The 20,261-nt window shown below is 41.6% G+C and overlaps 1 protein-coding gene across 1 annotated transcript in view; it reads right to left on the bottom strand.

Moving 5' to 3' along the window:
• Positions 1–223: 223 nt before the first annotated feature.
• BRWD3 (bromodomain and WD repeat domain containing 3) overlaps positions 224–20,261 on the bottom strand; it is a 78,002-nt gene continuing 57,964 nt past the window's right edge. Inside the window, exons 29-39 of the mRNA XM_083595785.1 lie at positions 18,368–18,429; positions 18,086–18,241; positions 16,026–16,146; positions 15,436–15,561; positions 14,861–14,996; positions 14,299–14,445; positions 13,178–13,330; positions 11,283–11,452; positions 10,379–10,473; positions 9,454–9,609; positions 224–7,059 (exon numbers count right to left, since the gene is read on the bottom strand). Of these exons, the coding sequence (XP_083451911.1) occupies positions 6,293–7,059; positions 9,454–9,609; positions 10,379–10,473; positions 11,283–11,452; positions 13,178–13,330; positions 14,299–14,445; positions 14,861–14,996; positions 15,436–15,561; positions 16,026–16,146; positions 18,086–18,241; positions 18,368–18,429 (2,089 nt within the window). The 3' untranslated portion in view covers positions 224–6,292. The remainder of the gene's footprint in view (positions 7,060–9,453; positions 9,610–10,378; positions 10,474–11,282; positions 11,453–13,177; positions 13,331–14,298; positions 14,446–14,860; positions 14,997–15,435; positions 15,562–16,025; positions 16,147–18,085; positions 18,242–18,367; positions 18,430–20,261) is intronic.

Below are 20,261 nucleotides of genomic sequence, written 5' to 3'. Positions count from 1 at the left end.
CTGTCCAGAGGAAGTGACTACTTCAAGCAGCCACAAGAGAACAGCTATCCACACTTTGCAAGATGCAGAACCTAGCAGCACCTCTTGAACTTGTGGATCCTCTTTTCATTGTTTCACCATTATAACCAAACCTCCTTCTCTTGCTCACCAAGGAGGTTGGAAGCAGCCAATTAGGCTAACACCCTAGTTTAGGGTGGTTGTTGTTTTAAAGAACTTGATATAATTTTCCATCAATACATTTATTCTGTATATACAATAAAACACCAAAAAATCATAATCAAAAAATCATAGAATGAGTGGGGCTTTTTATTGAGATAATCCCACAGCTGGAAAAATGAAACATCCTAAATTACATTAAGTGACTTCCTTTCCCCTCCCTGCTCCCCCCCCAAAAAAACCCCTAAGAAAAAAAAATCTTTACAAATTTACATTTTTTTACAATACAAAAAACTAATAGCTTGTTGCATATAAATATTACATTTGGTCTGCCAACGTCAAGTGGCATCAAAAATCCCTGAAGCATTTCATTTTAAAGGGACCTGAGATAGCAGATGTAAAGATATGAACATAGAGCACCCTCTGAAAACAAGATGAAAGCAAAACAGTATTAGTTTAAACCAATTTGTGTGCACCTTTTTTCTGCAGGGGTGTTAACTGTGAAGTACTTTACACTGTCAAGAACACAATATACAGGCATTAAGAGCTTTTAGATGACACTAAGATTCCATGTGTCTGAAGCTCAGTTGTAAAGAGTAATATTCCTCAACAAAACCTGCTGTGAAGCTTTAACGAAAAGGCAAAATAGGCCAGAAACACAAACACACACACACACACACACACATATATCTGCCTTGGAAATGGAAACATGCTTTCTGAATACCACTTAATTGTTAAAAAAGAAAAAGAAAGAAGTCTTGGCATGAGCTTGCCGATCAGCCTGGCAAAGGTTAAGACTACAGGGGTGTGTGTGTGTGTGTGTGTGTGTGTGTGTGTGTGTGTGTGTGTTTGGGGGTAGGAACAGACATATACTATAATCAAATACTGACAGCCACATTTCAAGCACTCCTACTCTCTTGCACACCACCTTGGGGAAGGAGGGAGGGGAAATAAGGAGGGCATGAAGTACAATCTTATAAAGACTGAGGCCTACTATTCTTAGTGTATACTTTAAATATTTGGATGGAGAATGCCAAAATGGTATGGTGGGTATGCAGCAGGATTATTATAAAGTACCCATTTTGTTTAAAAACACAGTCTGCTAATTACATACCCACATCCATGCATATACATGTATTCATAAAGCACCATCTGATATAATACTATAGGTTAAGGCTGTGACAGCGATTCTGCTGGAAAATAAGAGCACAATCCAGCAGAGAACTTTTCTGCACTTGCTCATTTAAAATAAAGAGGCTGTGCAAGGCAAACCTTATGAGCACTTCCTGTTCATTTTAACGGGCTTGCACAAGAGCTGATAAACATGCAGGGATCTGTAACACATGTATTTTGTTGTGGGCCAACGTCTGATATACTGAGCTATACATGTCAAAGTGTTGTTCTGTGTTTGAAGGGTCTTTAAAAAATGCTAGAAACATTGCAGATTGATAATCACCATTGTGAAATTCTTTAAAAAATGTAAACATCTGATATACGGTAGTAATATTGGGGGGGCGGGGGAGATTCCTTGTAAATGTAGTCATTTAGAATACATCATTTTAAAGAACATAATGAAAACACCTAAGAGATTTCTAATAGAGCACCCTTAGGTGTTGAACAGTGCATTCTGCCCATAGATATTTAATTGTTCTTACAAATAGAAAAGTTATTATATTTTGTAGCATATATTATGAAACCAGTACACTAACTTTGCAATACAGAGAACTGCTTGCATTCAGTGTGTAAGTTAAGGTTGGTGAAATGTTCTTAGACTAAATCTAGTTTATCCTGCTTTGTGCCAATACATGATCAGCTGTGTTAGGTGAAGATAAATTACTCAGCTTAACCTTAGCCATGACCAACAGCTTTGTATGGTTTGGCTTAATGCTAAGAAATATTCTGCAACCAAGGGTTTCCAAGGCTGCCAAACAACAGAAGCAACATATGGTAGAGAATTAAGTTCCCTCCACAAAATGCAATAACACCTTAGGCTTTGATCGGGGGCGGGGGGGAGGCGGAGTATTGCTATTTTAGAATTTAAAGATTAAATGTGCAATGAGAAGGAATAGGTTTACTTGAACAAGAAGTCAAGGTGGTATGTGGGAACTTGAAGTCCTATTACTTTTTTTACTTTACTTTTGAAGTCCTATTACCTTTTGCTCCTATTACTAACAAACACATGGAAACTAGAAAATGATAGAATGCAAAAAACCCTTCACAAACCCTTTGCTTCTTGATGGCAGATGAAAGTGTTTAGGAGAGAGAGACTTAAAATTCAGTTGATATAACCATTTAAGATGTTGCCCAAACTTCAAAAGTTCAGGAAAGCATTAAATGCATTTCAGATAAAGATTTCAGTATTGCTCTTGACTGGAACAGAAAGGTTTCAAATATCTTCTGCAAAAATCCAAAGTTCTAACTCATCTTAAAGCAGCGAGGTTGAACCTGAAATCTGTGAAAATAGGTGTTCTGCATTTCCACATATACCATGCTGGTTATTGCTAAAGATGATTGGTTACTGTTTTGTTTAGAATACCACTTCCAAAATGCATGTGGCAAAATGTGAAGGCAGCCTCAGGCAAGCACTGAACAGCCTACAGTCAGGCATGATGGGCAATTCAGACAAAATGGAACAATTGTGTTTCACTGCAACAAAGTTTTCTGCAGTGAAACATAATCTAGTTTTGAATTTGAATGGCCAATTTATAGGATACGGCTTTGGCCTCCTTGCAGAATCCCTTAAAGCAATTCTGCTCAGCTGTTCAGTAGAATCCAGCACCATTTCCTTTCTAAATACTGTTCCTTTGGGAGGTTTATTGGTGAGCATAATTTGGCATAAATACAATGAAGATATTCAGTTATTGCCAGTTAGAATAACTGGGAGCAATACCAAGAAACATAATGAGTTCACAGGACAAGATCCTAAGGCTTGCACAGTAAGAAACAAACAAAATTAAGAAGGGGTGATTTGATGGTTTGTTCACTAAATTTCTACAATTTTGATCCTGAAACAGAATTGTAGACAGACCATTACACTGCTTTAGTATGGCATTCTCTGGATTTTTTGAATCCCAAGCCTTTACAGTGAAAGTTCTTTTGTGGAGTTACACAAATCATGGGGAAGGCCAAGCCTCCGCATCTCCAAGAAGCTGCTTTCAATTGAGTGCATCTGATCCTCACTGAGGCTGCCAACAGCCTAGTGGGCTGATGTCCAGAAATTGAACATGTGGAGCATCCACAGGGCAAGTGGTACAAAGGAACCAGCAGTACCTGAAAGGAGCAGGAAAAGGTGCAAGGAAGATAAGAATGGGGTAGGATGAAGTAGGGCCTTGGCAGTCCAAATCAGAGAGGTCCTGAGAGCTGTCTACTGAAGAATGGGTCCAATTTTGTTATTTCCAAGCCAATATTGCTACAGAGTCCTATACAATTTTAACTTTGGAAAGTAAACCCTGTCCAAATTAATTGTGTTTCAGGGTGGCCCACATCACCTGATTGATATCCTCAAACAACAGATGAATGGGTACAATAAGGAATCCTCAGTTGATAACTATCCCAACCACCAAACTAAATAAAACACCACCAGGTTATTCCTCACATGCACAAGAAACCTCCATTTCCTTTAGATCAGATGTTCTGTTGTTGCAACACCATTGTAGCCTAGTTTCCTAGTATGCCTAGTAATGAACACATATCCTAAAAATACTTTCATCCTAGAAAAGTATTCTTGCTTTCCTATCATCTTCACAGTACATAATTAGTCCTAAATAAAAGAGAACACTGAAGGCATTTCTCCCAAATTGTAATTGGTGTTTCAAAGAAGCACACACCGCTCCTTAGGGCATAGGTCTCCACAGTAAATACCTGTAAACAAGTGAATACCTTCTCTGGGGGCAGGATTTCAGTTCTTTAAAATTAACACTATTTGTCCCCATTGTGGTTACAAGCAACCATGGTGACAGTATAGCCGGTCTATATAGTATAGCAGGAGATATGCTTGAGGTTTCCTTTTAAGCACACACCTGTCTCGTAGATCTGAAATACTACACTGAACAAAAAGATTCTATACTTGCACATCCTGAGGCACAGCCTGCACACTCTCAGAAGCAAACATGGAGCTCTTGTATTAAAGGATGCTCCAGGAACACTTCCAGGCTTTCATGGGCAGAAAGGATCTGAATCAGGACAACTGTGTGCCATACCTGACTCCTGGATTTGTATCCAGTGTGTATATAAATAAACGCTTGGTTTCTATATCACATAACTCAATAACATAATTCTCCTATTTTTGCCCTAATTGGCAAATGCCTTCCCATTTGACTGTTTTTAAAATCTATTTTTTACACTAGATGATCCACAGCCACTTTTATATGCATGTGTATATATGGATTTTCTTACACACGTTATATATAAATAATTATACTGTAATTCTGTGGAGATCCAGCAATGTTACTGACCAAGTATGCCTAGCGAAAGAATTGCTTGCAGGCTAGATAGAAATAATGTTATGAAATTTCACTCATTATTTTATTTGGCTTTCTGTTTCTCTTTCATATGCTGTCAACCCTTCTATTTTATCTCTGGGATGGTGAATTACACAAAATAGAAAAATGAAACTCTTTTTCAAGAGAAGGGGGAAAGCACATTTCTGAAATTCACTTGCTACAGTGATGAGGGACAAACATGGTTCCCCAAGCCTAGATTCCCCTTACACTGATGCACTGTTCAACACTGTTACAAGAGCCCTGTGCAAATTATTTCTCGGTATCAAACCAGATGGCATCACACCCAATGAGAAACCCATACATGCCAAAATTCACACACAGGTGTTCTGCATTTGTGGGGCTGTGTCCACTTCAACAGGAGCTGATTAGCACGCACACAAAAAAATAAAAGTGAGCCAATCATGCCCTTCCACCAAAGTGAATGGGGAAGCCGGGGGGAGGGAGAGGGGAGGAGCTCAGTGGCCTGGAGATCCTTTGCCAGTTAGCAATCTCTTAATCAAGGGTGTTATGATTCCCTGCCCCGGGGAAGATTGAGATGGTTGTCCATACTAAGTGAGTCGGCAAAGTTACCATAGCATAAAAAAGTTATGTTGTATTTGCAAGAATCAAATTAAAGCATGTAAAGCATCGTGAGTATGATTGTCAGGTTGAAACCTGACAAATGGCTATTTTGTCATTTAATGACGGACTGTGCTAATGCCACACAACCTACAGCAATCCCATAAATGAAGAAAAGGAAATGAATTCTAATGTTTCTATTATTTGCAATTCCGGAGGCAGCTAAGCTACTAGAAAAACAGTGGCTGCGAAGGAGAGAAAATATCAAAGCTGATGTTAACACCTTATTGGCAGTCTCAATTAATGCTATAACAATATGAGGGCATCAGAACGAATATAGAAGCAAGTTAACTTTTGCATTTGGCACCTGTGTGTCTAGATATTCATAGTTCTCAAGTATCTCATTGTATAATATTATTAATGCATGCATCTGTTAATGCATGTCAAAAGTTTGCTACGTATTTACAAGGCACCAAGCCCCACCCACCCATCTTTCTCCCTCTCATTTTTAAAACATGAATTAAGAACCAATGAGAAAAGCATACCGAGATACCCAAGTATGAACATACTTCATGAAAGTTTGGCTTGGAAAGATTGAAATTATTCATATTCTGTGCACAATAGAGAAACTGTAAACATTTTATAGCTGCCTTTAAGATCGGTGAATTGTGCAAAAGTTATTACTGAATGTAAGGAATTCATGGCAGACAATTCAAAATCTCTGTAAGAAGGTGCTGTTTCTATAATGCACAAAACACACAAAACCAAAAAAGAAAAACAAGGGGAGACATCAAAATCATGATTCCATTGCCACTGTCCTCCTATGACAAACTCAAAGTGTAGTGTGGGAAAGTATTTCTGCAGATATAGAATGAATGGGCAAGGCTTCTTTTGGCCAAGAACATGTGGCAATCAGAAGTCTTTGAACACACATATGGGCAAAATGGAAAAAGCACCACAGAAAAATGTGAGCAGAGTCCCCACACAATTTGCGTTGTAGATTTTCTGGCAAAAATCCCTGCAGTAGAAGGCCTTAGATCGTCAAACACCATTGTTCACTTCCAGTTTCCCATTTGTCAATAATTCCATCCCATGAGATGGCTGACCCTGGCCTTTTCTGTCATTTTCCGCACCCTGCCTGACCTAGAAGTACCAAGGTTCAGGGGATCCTCAGTGTGCACAAAAGTGTCATTGTCTGAATCGTCATTATATAAAACGGTTCGCCTGCCCTCATTCCTAGTTTTAATCCGAGGCGGCCTGCTGAACCGCCCACCAAATGTGTTCTCACTGAAGCGTCCCCCCAAAAGATTCTCAAATTCATCATCGGCAATTCGTGGGCGCTTGGCTCTGGAGGCTCCTCTGGAGGCTCCTCTCCCTCTCCCTCTTCTTCCTCCCCTGCCTCCTCTTCTTCCTCTGCTACAGCCTCTTCCCCTCCGGCTGCCTCGCCCCCCTCTGCTCCACCTACCCCACCGGCCCCATCTCCCTCTCTTTCCTGTCCCTCTACCCTGCCAATTTCTCTGCCCACTGGAGATGTTCCTTCGGATTTTTCTTTTCGGTTTCACTTGCACAGATTTGCTGTAGTCATGGTCGCCATCTATGTAGTCCTGATCTGTTCTAGAGCTTGATTCAGAGTCAGAATCAGAGCCACATCCACTTTCAGAACATGAGCTTGATCGTGAATCTCCACTTTCTGAGGAGGATAAACCTGGCTTTTCTTTTTCTTCTCTCTTCTTCTTTTCACCAATGGGTTCGTCCTCTTCTGATGCAGTTGAGAGCTTCCGCTTGACTGTTGCTCGGGGCTCTCTCCCATCACCATTTGTCAAGGGCTTATCAGAAGGCTGATCTACAGAAATTCAAACAAATGTATTTGTCAACGATGCTGCTACAGAGCTAGATCTCAGTTTCCTGGAGAAAACAAAATATTTTTTTCCAGCCTGGAAGAAATTTACTCATAGAACAAGCAGTCTCGTTTCAAAAGTTCTCTGCCTACCAAGATGAAAGTGGATTGTTCATTACACCTGCTCAAAGGTAAGCAATTTTAATCTGAAACAAAGAGTTGGTTTTTAAACAAATACATGATTAAGTGCATTGCTGAATCAAGAGGCAGACGCCTACCCATGAGACTGGTACTGGGCCTCTGCAAGGCTGAGCCCACCACCCAACAGATCACAGGGATATTGCAATGCTAGGGATGCTGAGCCACACTCGCAACAACAACAAAAAATTTATTTACACCCCATCTTTTTCCCTGACAGGGACTCAAAGTGAGTTATAAAGAACAACCTCCTGCTTCTCCTCCTTTTTATCCTTGATTATGCCTGGCCTACATCCCCTGAAGGCCTTCATTTTGTAACCAATAACTAAATGCAAGTTTGCTACATAACACCTATCCAATGGACCCAGATGCAAAAGGGGTACTTGACTGACTCTGAAGCTTATTGGTCAGAAGGAGTCAGGGGTCACTTGCCCAGGAGAGGGGACAGAGACTTTATGAGGCTGAGTTTCACTTGCAGCTTGTTCCCTCCACTATCAGGGATTTGGCTGGACTTGCTATGAAGATAGATGTTTAAGTAAATTAGAACCATTGTATTGTAGCGGCTAGGCTAGGATTAGTTTAGTTTGAAAGCCACGGTACTCTGGCCTATTTTGTATTTTGTTGGACCTTCTGCTTGCTTCTCCTCTATCATTTGTTCATAAGAAAGTTTTATAATTTGACCCCCAAAGTGTGTGATTGCCAAACTTCAGGGTTTCAGGATCCCCGTGTGCCTAGATTCTTGAAATTCATGCCACCTGATGTTTAGGATTGGAGTTGTAAGTAACCAGCCTACTCTTCTGAGGTCTGGGAGAGACTCACGAGAGTGTGAGGGCTGCCTTTAGACTCAGAGCCACTCACAAGGAAAGTCTGCAAAGTAATTGCTTTAGTGCATCCCAGATCCCCTCCCATCTGGACTGTCAAAGTAAGTGGAAGGGTGGTGGCAGCAACTACTAGTAGTACTGCAGGGTTATTGTTGGGCAGTGAAGTGGGTGTGAGAAGCTTCTATTGGGCTTCCCACCCTTCACCACACTCCTAAACATGTGTGCTAGCTAATCAGTTTGTGGAAGCCAGGAAAATGACATCTCTGCAGAGAGAGGATTAAAATAAAAAAGCTCAAAATTGCACAGCTGTTACAGACCACCACGGACCTTTCTAATGGTTTATTAGAGTGAGCAGGAAACCGACCCACTACCCTAAACTAGCCCCCACCTGCCTGCCTGCCTACTTTACAACCATCAGACAACGGTGGCCCTAGCTGTCAGCCCCTTCTCCTTTATCTCAGCATTGTCTTGTAGAACTCAGCAGAGAGGAGGATGGGGACAACTATAATTAACTGAGACAACTTGTTATAGGCTCTGGCTCCACCTGCTGCTGGCTTCCCTGCCTTCTACCAAAGCAGTCCCTGCATTCTACCCAAGCAGTCCCATTAAGCACAACCACCACTGTATTTATGTTAAAAATACCACACTTTGGGAGCTGGCCCATTAGGAATGCGCTTCCTCCCAGAGGGAACTCTGCCACATTGTTGCCCTGTGACTAGAGAAGGGAGAGACACTGGGTGATCTGGTGCACAATCTAAAAGTACATTTGCTTCACAAAACACAAGAATCAGAATCACCCTGTAACCAAATAAAACCCTTGACCAGTGGTTTTCAACCTGTGTGCCATGGTTGTGTCACTTGATTGTCAGAGGGGCCACAGGCAACACTGGCCTCTGTCCCTCTTTCCTTCCCCTCCTCTTCTGATGCCCTCTCACATCCTTGCTTCCCAAAGGTTTGCACAGCTGTTTTTCTCAGCAGCCCTAACTGCAAGCTCCCCAGGTGAATGGTGCCTCTGGGGCTGGCCAGGTGGTCCTTCCCAGGCCCCTGTGAGGCAGTGGGAGGAGGTACGTCTCTTGGGAGTGGGATTGGGAAGCTCAGAGACAAGAGGCGGCAGCTATGACTGCCCATAGGAGTTCCAAGGAAAAGGGAGAAGAGAGGTTGAGGGAACCCTCCACAAGGGAGGGGTGAGGGGCTGCCAGCTCTGCAGGCAAGGGGTGACATAACTGGGCCCCACAGAAACAATGTAGCTGGTCAAGGGAGCTGTGGACCCAAAAAGGTCGAAAACCTCTGACCTAGACACACACACCCAAAAGGAGCAGGGGAGAGAGAGGGAGAGGGAAAGATATAGAGAGAGGGAATCTTTATTCCTCCAACTTCTCACCTTGTGTAACTGGTGTGGATTTATTTCTAACTAGCCTATTTTTCCCTGGTTCAGCATCATTTCCGCTATGATTTTGGGTGTTTGAGCCAGATGAAGAAGGATGACTGTCCATCTCTTCAGCAGCAACAGCAGAGCCAGGTGGTTCCTCAGTAGTATCTGAAAATTTAAACATGATGTCACAAGTTTCGCAATGGATGGAAAATGTTAATGAATTTGAAAGTAGAAGGATTGCATTCATTTGCTTTAGTGGCATGTGAGTGTGTAGGCCTCAAATCCTTGATGAGTGCATTCAGTGAAATTTCTTTCAGTTATGATTGCACTGCTTAGTGCAATGTTAACAATCATACAAATAATTGGAAGTCACAGAAGACAGATTCCTTAAGACGCCAGGCCTTTACCTGGTGGGAGTCAATTACTGACTTAGGAGAGGCTTCTAGCACACTAACACATTTCTCTAATATACAATTTCCAAATCCCTTAGTGGGGGGATCACATACATTTGGAATGAAAGAAGCAAAGATGGCAGTTGGACAGAATAGACAATAACAGATAATGTGACTTGGTACGTGCTGTTTCATCTACACATTTTTGCATGTAGGCAAACTATGAACATTCCTGAGGATGCTGGGGGCAGAACAGACTGGAGAAGAGATCTGGCACTCTGTGGCAAAGGGCAAGGTATGCAGTATAATGGGGGGGAAATATCAGCATCAAAGGAACGTAAAGGGCAGAACACTTTCCTCAGTCATATGGAGATCAATTAGAGGGTATGGGTAGGATGGTGTATCCTCCCTGTCTGCCTAGGCCCCTGGGGCTCAACTGGTACAGGCAAAAGCAAAGGGTCCTTATGGTGAAAGCAAGGTGGAAAAGTGGAGTGCAGAAACGGAAAAGGCAATGAAAGGTTATTGCTTCCAAGTTCACTTACCATGAGATGAAACTGAAGAATTAGTCCTAGTTAAAGGCAGTGAGGTATTCAGGTTTGTTTTAGGCTGCATCGGTTGCTTTTGTTTTCCTTTGGGGCTATAAGCATGACAAAAAACAGCAATGCATTATTCTTAACAATGACCTCTGTGAAGTCCGAAAGGTCAGTTATGTCTATGTTGTGTCTTTCATTGCAACTCAGCATGCTTATAATTATATTGCATTTCCCCCACGAAAATCTGCTTTCACCAATTTTGTTGTGGTACATAAATTGCTGCAGAGGCTGGATGTTGAGGTGGAGTACATGGCAGTGGCATAAAACAAATGTACTACTAAATTATTATTTATTTAAAACATTTTTTTATAGAACTGTAGAGTTGGAAAGGACCATGAGGGTCATCTAGTCCAACCCTTTGCAATGCAGGAATCTCAACTAGATCATACAGGACAGATGGCCATCCAACATCTGCTTAAAACCCTCCAAGGAAGGACAGTCCACCACTTATGTTCCACTGTCGAACAGCTGTTACTGTCAAGAAAGTTCTTCCTGATGTTTAGTCAAAATTCCTTTCTTGTAACCTAAATGCCACCGCCATCCCAAGGAAGCTTACACAACTCTTCAAACGCATGAAAATATAATTACAAGACATGAGCAGCAGTTAAAAATGTTACAGAGTGCAGCATGGCTCGTCCAAAAGCAGACATGAATAAATGTGTCGTCAGAGGGTTTATTTATTTTAAAGGCCAAGGTGATGGGGCTTTATGTATCTCCCCAGGGAGGAGGTTCCGAAAGTGTGAGCTACTACTCAGAAAGCTGTATGCCTAGTAGTCCACACACAGTCCAGTAAGCTCTCACTAAATGAACATCAATGTGAGATCATACATTTAGCAAGTATCAGAATTGTTACCTGGGTGACCTGCTGCTAGAGGAAGAACTGCTGCTGCTCCGCAGTTGTTTCCGGTACCGTAGCCGTGGCCTTCGCCTCTTCTGATATTGCACTGCTGACTTGTATTCAGAAATTATAGTTTTAATATGATTTTCAAATAAGGCAGATAGTCGGAGTGTCATACTGTAGATCTGGTAGGGGAGGAAAAGAGGGGCAGAATGATCACACTTGAGAGTGAATGTCTGTGTAGAAGACTTGCATGATTTAGGCTGAGGAGACCTGGATTCAAATCCCTGCTCAGTAACAAAGTTTGCTGGGTCTCTTGGCCAGTCACTACCTGTCAAAATGGGAGTCACAGTGCATAGCACCCCCAGCCTCCTTGGAGGATGGAAATGATTAAACACTCAGTTGCTTTGTAGAGGTGGCCATCTATTTTAAAAAGTTAAGCAAAACCCCTGTGAATTTAACATAGAGGAGCAATTCTTTAACATAGAGGGTCAGCAATTCTTCAATATTCAACATGAGATGAAGAGTGATGTTTGGAGAGGCAGGCTGTGCAGAAGCTAAAAATGAGGGGTACCAATAGCACTGCTGCTAGTCCAGCCAGTCCCTGCTCTCATGAGTTTCAGGATAGTTGGAGAAGCTCAGAACTTTCATACTCTGCAGCATAAACCTTGGGATTCCCAACCAAGAAGATGAATGAGTATTGGATATGGCACAATGGCACATTTATAAAATGGTTGGCAGAGTCAGCCAGGTCTATCTGCTGGCAGTACAGGGGACAAGTAGGAACTTCTTTTCCACTGATAGCATACATGCTCGAAGGCAGCTGCTTATTGGACAGTTACTATGAAACACATTCACACGTTTACACACACAGCTTGAATCTAGAGCCTCTAGTAATCTTCCTTACATATATTAAAAATATTATTATTAATATAATCTGCCCTTTAATCTGAAGTTTCAGCAAGGTACACAATGTTTCATTAAAATACAACATATCAAATACAACGTAAAACCCATAAAACTGATGACCCTCAAAAAGCAGCAATCCAGCAGTGGATGTACTTAAAATTAAGCCTAAGAAATTCATATTACATGTGGTTATAACGGTAAGAATGCTTTGTGCAAAATAACACAGAACAGATCAAACATAAAATGAAGAAGAGTGACAATGTGCCTTGTTAAATTACACTATTACAGCTAAATGAACTGACAAAGCAAAGAGAAACAAAGCAAATATTTTAACTATTCATTAACCTTTTATTCGCCTATTGTGCGAAAAAAATAGGAAGCTGCCTTGTAGCCTATCAGGCTATTGGTTCATCTAACTGGCAATTCCCTCTTTCCTAGGGCCAGGCAGAGAAGTCTTTCCCAGCCCTGCAGTCCAATATCCTCATTGCGTCAAAGTGTGTTGGAGACTAAACCTGGAACAGACTGCATACTAAGCATGTGCTCTGTCACTGAATTATGACCCAAACCATCCCTGGGTCTACTCAGGCTGCTGTCTGAGGACTAATGGGGCTACCGATGGTCCCAAAATTATGCACAAGCCACCAAAGAAAAAAGACAAAGGAAGTTGCCTGGTACCCAAGTCAGCTTGTTTGTCACCCTAGCTGATTATTTCCTATACCAGTTGAGGGAGTTGGGTATGTTTAGCCTGGATAAGAGGAAACTGAGAGGATATGATGGCCATCTTCAGATATCTAAAGGATTGTGACATGGAAGCCTGTTTTCTCCTGCTCCAAAGGCTTGGACTCTCACCATGTGCATACCATCATGTAACCTGCATTAGGAAGCCTATCAGGGCAACATTCTTTAGTAAAGGCCTGTATTTTGGGACTATTATACTTTATTTGCATGTGTCAGGCTGGAGGCTTGCAGTCATAGGCACCACCACCACTTCTACATCTTACCCTTGATTTCTTATTAGGAGTGTATGCTTTGGAGTTGCAGAATATCAGACGAACATCTTTGTAGAACTCAAGGGGGTTCATGTAATTTCCTACTTCCAAAGTTTCTTTCACAGTGCTGAAGTCCATTGGAGTGTCCACTATATCACGATAATCCTAAAAGCAACATTTATATGTGTTAAATGAGTAACATTGCCACATTGCAGCGATATGGTTAGATACTGCACTTATTGAAGAATGGCTGCTTCCAAAGTTATTTCACAAAAACCAGCTGTAAAACTTAACACTCCACAGACAATAAAACTTAAGGTCTGGATGCACATTAAAAAGGCAGATCGCTTCAAGACATGCATTCTCACTGTGATGATTTCTGAGGTGTAACTATTCTGAAGATACTACAAGCAAAGAAATAATCATGGAGTGAATGCATTTGCTGCTAGTCCACCTGCCAAATTTCTCGGTGCTCTACAAGCAGGAAGGGAGAAAAGAGAAATATTGTATGGGAAAGGAAATATTTTTACTATGTGGAATGTCCTTATGGGATATTACACAAACTGATTTTAAAAAACAACAACAATAAACACTAGAGATTTTAGTGCTAAAACTGGCAAACACAAGTACATCAGAGCTTTCCAAACTTTTCATGTTGGTAACACACTTTTTAGACATGCATCATTTTGCGACACGGTAATTCAGTTTTACTAGCAAACCAGAGACTAAACTAACCCCTTTACAGCCCCGGGAGGACTGCAGGAAGTGTTCACATGTTATACCTACACACTGCAGCCAACACACTAACATGTCACAACACACAGTTTGGAAAGCTCTGTAGTACATAGTCATACTTCAAATTAAGTAAGGGGCAGGACTGTTTACTTTACTGTGCAAGTTGTACAAGCACAGCTTCCAGAAGAAATACAGGATTCAGATCCCAAGAACCTCAGGTTCTTTTCTTTTTTGTTTTTTAAAGCAAGCAACCACAGAGTTGGAAGCATGTGAGTAACGCCTAAGAAAACTCTGTGAATACCGAGAACATTGTGGTGCTATTATGGAGGGTAGAGTTTCAGTGCTTCACACAATTCTTTACTCCTCCTTCCTGAACTAAAGAAATGAAAGCAACTTACAGGGTAAGAAAAGAGATCAACAGGTTGTCGGAATGGCTCAGAATCTTCACGTTCATAGATGAGGCTTAATAGCTGTTTGCACTTATCTTTCCAGGCATCAGCACGTGGCTTGGAAGGCTGCTTTTTTATCTGCTGCTTTATCTGAACCTTTTAAAAGGGGAGCAACAGCAACATGTACGTTTTATGACAAAATTCTCCTTCCATCTTCTTTAATTTATACTGATTCAGTTCCAATTTGACAGAGACAGGTGAAAGGTAACTCAGAGATTCATTTTGTGTTGACAGATATATAGTTTAAAACTCTACATATAACTGGCTCTATACAAACTGGCTGAAGAAAGGTGCTGTCAGACACAGGTCAGTACGAAAGACACACGGCTCCATTGTCAGTGAAGTTAACTCTGCTCCTTCATCATTCAGCCCTTCCTCCCAGGCCTCTCCCTCTGACCTCCCCTCAGTATCCCTCCACTAGTCCTGACTCTGATCCTTCCCTCCCCTTGGAGGTTCCCCACTACTCCTCATCAGCCAGCCAGTCCCTGACAGGTAACTAAGCAGCACTCACAGTTCTTTTCCCAGATGAGGTTCCTGGACCATCCGAATCAGCATACGTTTCTGTCACCTCTTCTTCATTTGCACTACTCAGGTCTTCAGCTTTCACTTTGTTATACATCTCCAGAATATCTGTGCAACTCTGATCCCTAAAGGATAATATGATTATCAGCATTGGGGCCAACAGAGAGTCACGGACTGCTGGGACTGTAAAAGCAACATCATCCTTGCCCAGACGGATTACAAATTAAGGGCTGATTTGTGTGTAATTGGCATATCATGCTTGCTGAACCCACATGCCAGATACTATGCAACATAATAAACTTTGAGTTTATTAGCAGATGGTCAGATCATGTGGGAAGCAGGGCTTCTTCATGAAAAATTCCCACAGTCTTATCTCCATGGTGGGCAGGACAAAAGTGAAGGAAGAGGTGATGGGAGAAGAAATTATTTGGTAGCATAAAGAAAGGGATGTGCAACACAATGCAACTGCAATAGTTCAGGAAACACCTTGCTGATCAGAGAAGTTTTAGGGAAAGTATTTGGAAACTGTGGAAATGGTAGTTGGCAAGAAAAGTGACAGCTCACCCAATGTAGTGAAGTAAGACATCCGTTACTATTTTGGCTGCTTTAACTATAGGACTATCGGGCTCATTGAAAGTCCTAGCGTTATGTTCAATATATCGTACCTCCCACATTAGTGCTGATATTCTCCTGAAAAAGGAAGAGAACAAATTTGTAAAATTAATAAAAGCAAATTAATAAAAACAAAAAGAAATATGTGCCATGCTCATTCTGTAACCTAAAATCATTTTTACAAAAGCCTGCATGTGCTTTTCATAAACAGTGAAGTACCAATCTGGCAGAAGAGCAAAATACAAGAAGCAGGGAAAACATCAACAATTCTTAAGAGCCAGGAAATGAAATCATGAGTGATTGGGAAACAGGGAAAAACCCACACATCCTGGTCTACATCAGAAATATAGTTAACAGGGGAGAATCTTAGATGCTGCAAGTAAGTTACGACTCTCTTGCAGCATTTTCATGATTAAGCAAAGCTGGGGGGGAAATTCACTAATACTACAGCAGATACAATTTAGCAAAAGTTAGCAACTTAAAAAAAAAGAAAGACAAGAGATACGCAACAATAGACAGTGGAAAGAAATAATCAATCTGACCTGTAAAATCTGTTTTCAAGTCTTCTCCTTATTGTGGTGAGGTCAGTTGGGTAAGCAACAACAGTGCAATATAGAGGATAGGCACTAAGGTCCACTGGGACAGCAAAAGGGTTGGATATATCTTTAAAAAGGTAGCAAAGAAAGCTGATTAAAGTCCACAAGCTATGCCGGTCAAATGGTGAAACTTAGAAGCATTATATTATATTATATTATATTATATTATATTAATTATATTATATTATATTATATTATATTATATTATATTATTATATTATTATATTATATTATATTATATTATATTATTAATGCTTTAAAAAAAACACCTGCCCAATAAGGTAATACGATGATCAGTATAGTACTTAAAATTATTGTCGCCCTAACTATGTCATGGAAAGTTCACCACCTTGCAAACTGACAGCAACAGAATGCGTGCAAGAGCATGAGATGAAACCTGTAATGGATGCCCGATTACAATGATACAGTGGTACCTCAGTTTAAGAACAGTCCTGTTTATGAACGATTCAGTTTACGAACTCCGCAAAACCGGAAGTAGTGCCTCCATTTGCAAACTTTACCTTGGTCTAAGAACAGAATCCGAATGGTGGAAGGGGAGGCCTCATTAGGGAAAGTGTGCCTCGGTTTAAGAACGGACTTCTGGAACAGATTACGTTCGTAAACCGAGCTACCACTGTATATAATTAGGAAGAAGTATCCATGGTTAGGAAGGGCATGGGCATGGGAAAAGACAGAGACATGCATGTTGGACAGAAAGAATCGGCTAGGGCAGTGAAATGAAAAGCAGGGACCTCAGGGAAGCATGGTGGATGGGGCAGAGGCTCAAGGTAAAGAGAGACCAAAGAAGCAAAATTGGATGTTGGTGGGGGAAGAGAAAACTCTGAATGGAGCATTAAATAAATTATTATTAATAATTGTTGTTGTTACCGCCACCTGCCCTTCACCAGAAGGCCCTGCAGTGGGTCACAACAATTTAAAATCCACTATTAAAAATAGCTAAAACTAATTAGTTACAGGAATAGGGTGGGCTCTGAAAACACACATCTTAGGTGTGAAAGGCTAGGGGAGTGTGTCTTCAGCATTTACTGAAAGCTGTACAGTGAAGAAGCCCGAGACTTCTCTGGCTTCTTATACAGCAAAGGGGCAACCACAGAGAATGCCCTGAAAAACAGTACTGCAGTTGCCTAAAGAGAGCCCTGGGAAACAAAGAAGCAGTGGTGCCAAAGTGCATGGGGTTGCGATGAGGACATGAATTTGAACTAAACAGGTAAGAGAGATCTTCAGACACAAGTTCAGTTTGCTAGTATATCTGTTGCTGCACTTAAAAGCTGTATGCAAAGCAGTCAAACTACAGTGGTACCTCTGGTTAAGAACTTAATTTGTTCTGGAGGTCTGTTCTTAACCTGAAACTGTTCTTAACCTGAGGTACCACTTTAGCTAATGGGGCCTCCCACTGGTGCTGTGCCGCTGCCACAAGATTTCTGTTCTCATCCTGAAGCAAAGTTCTTAACCCGAAGTACTATTTCTGGGTTAGCGGAGTCTGAAACCTGAAGCATCTGTAACCTGAAGCGTCTGTAATCCGAGGTACCACTGTAGTGTGCGCCTGTTGTAAGGTCCTTAATACCAAATAAATGTTTGCGTACTTCCTTCTGGATTTCTGTTTACCCAAATCCTAGTTTCATATCAGCTACATGCCTGGAATCACTTATCGACATAATTTTTCCACTCCAGCTGGTGATTACAAGAGTTCTGAAACTAAGAATAGTGCCCGAGTTTGCTTTCCCCCACTCCCAATACCTTGTCCTCTTGAGATATGTCTTTTAGTTTGAAAGCGTGAGGACAAGAACTGTCTTATCATTGACATCTGCAAGCCACTGCAGGAACATTCTTTAACTGAAGAACATTCTTTAACTGAATTCTTTATCTCACTTTAACTTAAGAGTGAGATAATAATGCTTTAAAATAATAGATATGTTAAGGGTGTTGCCATCTGTGTTTGTTGGTCCCTGGCATCATCTCCAAGTCTTCTTTTGAGGTCCACATACCTAAGGATAGAAGTTGATCAATACCGCGAAGAACCCGCACACATTCTTCATCTCGGGAATGGGATCCCCATTCACCTTCCTGTGGTTTGTACAGCAAAGATGCCAGCTCCTCTGTTGTCACAGGAACACCAGCCCCAACCTCCTCCGGATAAGCAGCTACAGAAAACCAGGGTCAGGGGGGAGGGAGACAGAGACAGAAAGACATACCCATTAGAGCCTCTGCCACTGTACTTATTCACAAATTATTGATACCCAATGAAGGGGATGGGGGAACATATTTACTTCCTTCTGGAATTGGCTCCATGTCCCAGGGGCTCATCTTTTCTCTTTCATTATTGTCCCAGCTGTTAGAACAAAAATTGTATTTAAAGACTTAAAACATACACAGATCTAGTGCAGAACAGTAGCAGTGGCCAGACAGCAGGATCTCCAAGACCAATTTCAGTGCCCAGAAATATTCATATGGGTGGAAGCAATCATTCAAGTAACTAGTCTGAAGCTGCTAAGGCATTTATTTCAACATTTATCACACTGTGACTACTTGTGAAGTGACTGAAAGCTGTATCCAACCACGTGTTGCATGCAGCATTCAGCCATAAAGAGAATTTAATTCTAAATCAATCACACCATGGTGTGTTGTCAAGTGCCGCAACAAGATATAGTCTACATTTTATTTATTTTAAAGCATTGATATAATGATTTTTTGCTTGAGAAGTCTCCAAGTAGTTTTAACAAAAACAAGCAACTGAATACTAATCCAAGTGAAACAACAAAAAAATTAAAAGTTTTAAATTCATACACATACAGTCCACATCAATAAAAAGTTCTTTTTAAGTACTGTATATAAAAGGTAAAGGACCCCTGACAGTTAAGTCCAGTCGCGAACGACTCTGGGGTTGCGGCGCTCATCTCACTTTACTGGCAGAGGGAGCCGACATTTGTCTGCAGACAGTTTTTCTGGGTCATGTGGCCAGCATGACTAAGCCGATTCTGGCGAAAACAAAGCAGCGTACGGAAATGGCGGAGCGGTACCTATTTATCTACAGTGGTACCTCGGGTTAAGAACTTCATTCGTTCTGGAGGTCCATTCTTAACCTAAGGTACCACTTTAGCTAATGGGGCCTCCCGCTGCCGCCACCCCACCGCCACGCGATCTCTGTTCTCATCCCGAAGCAAAGTTATTAACCCGAGATACTATTTCTGGGTTAGTGGAGTCTATAACCCAAAGCATCTGTAACCCAAGGTACCACTGTACTTGTACTTTGACATGCTTTTGAACTGCTAGGTTGGCAGGAGCTGGGACCGAACAACAGGAGCTCACCCTGTCGCGGAGATTCGAACTGCCGACCTTCTGATCGGCAAGCCCTAGGCTCAGTGGTTTAGACCACAGCACCACCCGCGTCCCTTTTAAGTACACAAACACACACACACACACACAGCAGAAGCATAAGACAGTCATTAAATGTCTTGCAAAATAAAGAAGTCCAAAAGTGGATTATATTGGTGGCTCTAAAGCCTAAGGTTAATGGAACCACCAATAAAAAGGTCCCATCTGTGACTGACAAAGTAGAATCCATTTGGAGAAAAGCTTCCAAATGAGAACACAATGTTTAAGCATGTTAAGAGGGGAGAAGGTCAGAAACTATAAATTCCCACCACCCTACATAGTTACAGCATAATGATGTAAGATGTTGCCTTATACCTGGGCCAGACAGCCTCAGATTGGCCAAAATCATCCCACCTAGAGCAACCCATGGTTGTCAAAGGGAAGAGTGGTTAGGCACCAGAGAAGGAGAGGCAGGCAGCCTCTGCCTCACTGGCATACACAGCAAGCAAAAGCTTTGGGCTGTTTATCCCAAGGTCTCTCTTTGCACTAATGGAAACTATTTCTGCTCATGGAGTTAATGGAACCCAATTTTTGTCAATTTTTGTCATCTCTACCTCCTGTGCCATATCCCACACTTTCCCAAGGAGGTCTCCCAACCCTTAAGAGCAGGTTTTTTGGCGATATGGAAGGCTGTAGGGGGTAGGAGAGATGAGGAAAAACTAGGTGCTCCACCCCTGCGTAAACTGGACACAACCTATTGCTTTTTCATAAGCGCTGTAACTGACTGCCAAGTAGTTGCTAAGCAGTATAATGCTGCTGGCTCTTTGCTGCTGAGATATAATGTTTTAA

Source organism: Podarcis filfolensis (genome assembly GCF_964270895.1).
Source record: "Podarcis filfolensis genome assembly, chromosome: Z".
Taxonomy (NCBI): Eukaryota; Metazoa; Chordata; class Lepidosauria; order Squamata; family Lacertidae; genus Podarcis; species Podarcis filfolensis.
The sequence above is the reverse complement of the archived record's forward strand: the minus strand, read 5'-3'. Positions and strand labels throughout refer to the sequence as shown.